The 3,830-nt window shown below is 38.3% G+C and overlaps 1 protein-coding gene across 2 annotated transcripts in view; it reads left to right on the top strand.

Annotated features, from left to right (window-relative positions):
* chic1 (cysteine-rich hydrophobic domain 1) overlaps nt 1–3,830 on the top strand; it is an 11,383-nt gene that overhangs the window by 3,060 nt on the left and 4,493 nt on the right. For both annotated transcript variants that reach the window (XM_046029826.1, XM_046029825.1), the window contains exons 2-5: nt 1,513–1,567; nt 2,569–2,724; nt 3,119–3,175; nt 3,642–3,701. In XM_046029826.1, the coding sequence (XP_045885782.1) occupies nt 1,513–1,567; nt 2,569–2,724; nt 3,119–3,175; nt 3,642–3,701 (328 nt within the window). The remainder of the gene's footprint in view (nt 1–1,512; nt 1,568–2,568; nt 2,725–3,118; nt 3,176–3,641; nt 3,702–3,830) is intronic.

Raw genomic sequence — 3,830 nt, 5'->3', positions numbered from 1 at the left:
GTGTGTTTTTTATATATATATATATATATATATATATATATATATATATATATATATATATATATATATATATTGTTTTATTGTATATGTTATCATATTCTAATTTACACTTAATTATATGCTAACTTCTGTGTGTGTAGCATGAAGGGACTTAAAATTTCGGTAATGACAAATTGTACCTTGTCAGTCCCCCCGATATGACGTCATGCTGTAGTCCAGGGAGTTTTATTCAGAGAAATAATTGCATGTAAATTGAAAATGTTCTTCACTGTCATCATAACATTAACCTGTCTAGCAGATGGTGAGCCAGCTTTGGATTTTAAATAGACAAAAAAAGTGAGGATATTAATTTGAAAACACATTCCCATGTGTTAGTGTTCACATGGGTTTTATTATTGAGCTTTGTGAACATGGGAAACTTTGTGGTAAAGTGATATATAAGAAACAACTAGAGCTGCAACTAGTGATTATTTTCATTGTTGATTAATCTGTCGATTAGTTGTTTGGTCTATAAAATGTCCATCAAAGATGACGTCCTTAAAGGTCTTGTTTTGTCCACAACCCAAATGTATTTACTTTACTGTCATAGAGGAATAAAGAAACCAGTAAATGTTCACATTTAAGAAGCTGCAATAAGAGAATTTAAACTTTATTTCTTAATTAACTACTCAAACCAATGAAATAATTATCAAAATAGTTGGCAATTAATTTAATAGTTGAAACAAAAATGATTAATTGTTGCAGCTCTAGAAACAAAATTAACATCAAGGGATGTTACAGCAGACCAACAGTGCTAATGTGCCCACTGAGAACTGAAAATATACATTCATTCCTAGTTCTTCTTTTATTCTACATGGACACGACAACTTTTCAACCACAAATGATCTTCCGCTGGTAAAGATGAAGGTGTGAACATGCCTGTGTATATAGATAAATACAAGCTAATTATTAGGAGTGATCACGCAATACCCATGTGAGTGTCACAGTAAGTCTGGTCAGTTCTCACCAATCAGACCACTGCTGTAAAATAAAGCACAAATGCCTTAAGAGAAGTTTGGATGTGTGCGCTTTTCGTTCGAGTTATAATTTGTTTGTAATACATTTTTTGGATGTTTGACTTGAAGTATTATTACTAATGATGATATAAGTATTATTGTGTTGGTGTGTTGGTAATATGATGTCTCTTCCAGTTAGCTGGACGCCTGCATCTTTACTCTTTTTACATCAAGGTCTATAATAGCAATAAGTCTTTATTCTGTATACGTTGGTTGTCCCCCCTTTATCTTAATGTCAACTAAAATAAACTTGAAAAAACTGTGCCAGATAAATAGTTTGTAAGTTAGCACGTTATGTCTCATCACATAATTAAACAATATAATTCTGCCCTAGATTATTTCTGTTCTCATCTTGTTCATAGTAACAGCAGTTTTTGTACTTAGTTTGTACTTAGTTTTAGATACATTTTTATTACCATATCAATGCTCACATTTTGTCTGTTGTTGCTTTTTTCAGATTTGGACTGAGCAACAGATTTGACACAGAATTTCCCTCTGTTCTCACGGGAAAGGTACAGTTGCTTTTTTAGTTTTCTTGTACTTCAGTCTTACAGGCGGCTTTCTGTTCAATTCCAAGGAGGAAGAATTAAGCCATTAAAGCCACAGTGATTCTGTTGTTCTTTTGGGCCCTTAACAGCCCCAACTTCCCCAAACCAACCCATTCAAACTTCTCCAAGTGGTTTTGATCTGGTGGAGCTGCGTTTCAACTAACGCACCATAGTGCATAGAAAAGAGCCTGAATGTGCTGCTGTCCAGCTCTGTAAATGAGTAAGCCGTCTATGAGTCGGCGGGGATCCCAGTGTTTTTGAGGGTTTAGCTCCAGGTGATAAAATAATGAAATGAAGACTCTGCCGTAGACAAGAAAGGAAAGCTTCCTGGGTCGGACGCAGAAAAACAAAAAGGATGTAGGGGTAAGAGCAGGCAGAGGGAAGTGTGGGGCAATAAAAAGTATCTTCAGTATTGTGACCCAGGGTGACATGTGATGGATGAGGTCACAATTATGATGATTGAAGGGTGCAGATCAGGCCCTGCTGGGCTTTATTCTGAGGTCTTTGGCTGTTTGCAAAGAGACCTTTGCATCCTGTCATAAAAGATTACGACCCCTGTTTTATGGCGTACAGACTCAGCGAGGAATGAGCATCCATTCAAGTTGTTTGGCCGGCGCTGCCACAGGCACTGAGCTTATCTCTCCTTTGAGTCCCTCCTTGCCTTGGAACAATCTAGAGCTTGGTTAGCAAGTCAGAGGCATAGTGTTTGGAGATCTCATCTCTGGACAACATTTGCAAATATCTACCTGTTGGTTTTCTAAAGCGCTTTGATCTTTGTGCACAGCTTTACTTATGAGCAATTAGGAATCTTTCACGTCTGCATCACCTGGAAAAACCTTAATTGTCTCTACCCCTTTTGCTCTGTGCAATTATTGCTTCAATGTTCTAATAATTTCTTTGCAAAGGCCCTCTAGGTACTGTTTATTTTGGTATACACATATCCATGCGTTTTCTTTATTTTCTAGGTAGCGCCAGAAGAATTCAAAACCAGCATCAGCAGGGTGAATGCTTGCTTGAAGAAGAACTTGCCTGTGAATGTGAAGTGGCTTCTTTGCGGCTGCCTGTGTTGTTGCTGTACAGTAGGCTGCAGTCTATGGCCTGTTATCTGCCTCAACAAGAGAGTAAGTCCCAGACCTCCTGTGACACGAGTTGGACAGTTTAACTCTCCCTTACATCAGCGCTGATTACTCAGGGGCTGTTATAGCAATTCAGTTGCATTGGTTTAAGTGTAGAGGGTAATAACAACTCATGTTCAATTAGTGGCTGTGTGTAGAAATGACGCATAGCGCTGCACAGCTCCTGTCCTGCCCAGCTCATGGGTGTGTCGTTTAAAGGTGGTGTTACCACTCAGAATTAATGACAACAAAGTGGAAATTACTAGCTGGTAAATTGGGAGTTCAGTCCATAAATCCTAACATTGTGGCTGTTTACTGTTACCTGTTAACGTGTTAAACTGAGTAATGAGTATTTTGGTGCTTGCATTAATATACATGCATTTGTTTTCTGTTCCAACAGACAAGACGGTCTATTCACAAGTTGTTAGAGTGGGAAAATAATCGCTTATACCACAAGGTAAGAAAGACGACAAATTGCACATTAGCACCTGTGTGAAAGTGTTTAATTGTCTGTGTCAGATGTGCAGTGTAAGTTGAGTATCATCATGATGGATAATGACCATTAATCTGTTTTGTAAACTCTAACCCTCTAACACGTCCCTCAAAGCAGTGTGAGTCAGATCTGGAGCACGAGGTCTGAGAGGACCGCAAGGTCAGCAGTAACATGCCATGTTAATTTTGTTTTGTCTCGCAGCAACAAATTACAGCTAGTAGCTGTGCAAAGGCATAAAGGAAGCTCTTCAGGGTGTCTGGCCACAGTTTGACCTCAGTGAGACCAGACAACCCTGCTGCCAAATTCCCCTGACACTGAAGGGGAGATTTCAGACTGATTTTCCTTTGTGTGGGTGTGTTTGTGTGCGTGTCTGTTTGAGGGTGAGAGCGATACTCATTCATTGTGTCTGTGTCTTTTCTTCTCTCATCAGCTGGGGCTGCACTGGAAACTCAGTAAAAGAAAATGTGAAAGCAGTAATATGATGGAATACGTAAGTAGGCTCTAAGTTTTTTCATGAACAGTTTTGATTATTTCTATTAGCGATTAATCAGCAGATTATTTTTTTGATTAATCGATCAAGCATGTTTGCTATAAAATATCAGAAAATAATGAGAAAGGT

Source organism: Micropterus dolomieu, linkage group LG19 (genome assembly GCF_021292245.1).
Source record: "Micropterus dolomieu isolate WLL.071019.BEF.003 ecotype Adirondacks linkage group LG19, ASM2129224v1, whole genome shotgun sequence".
Taxonomy (NCBI): Eukaryota; Metazoa; Chordata; class Actinopteri; order Centrarchiformes; family Centrarchidae; genus Micropterus; species Micropterus dolomieu.
This window is presented reverse-complemented; position numbering and strand designations above follow the sequence as displayed.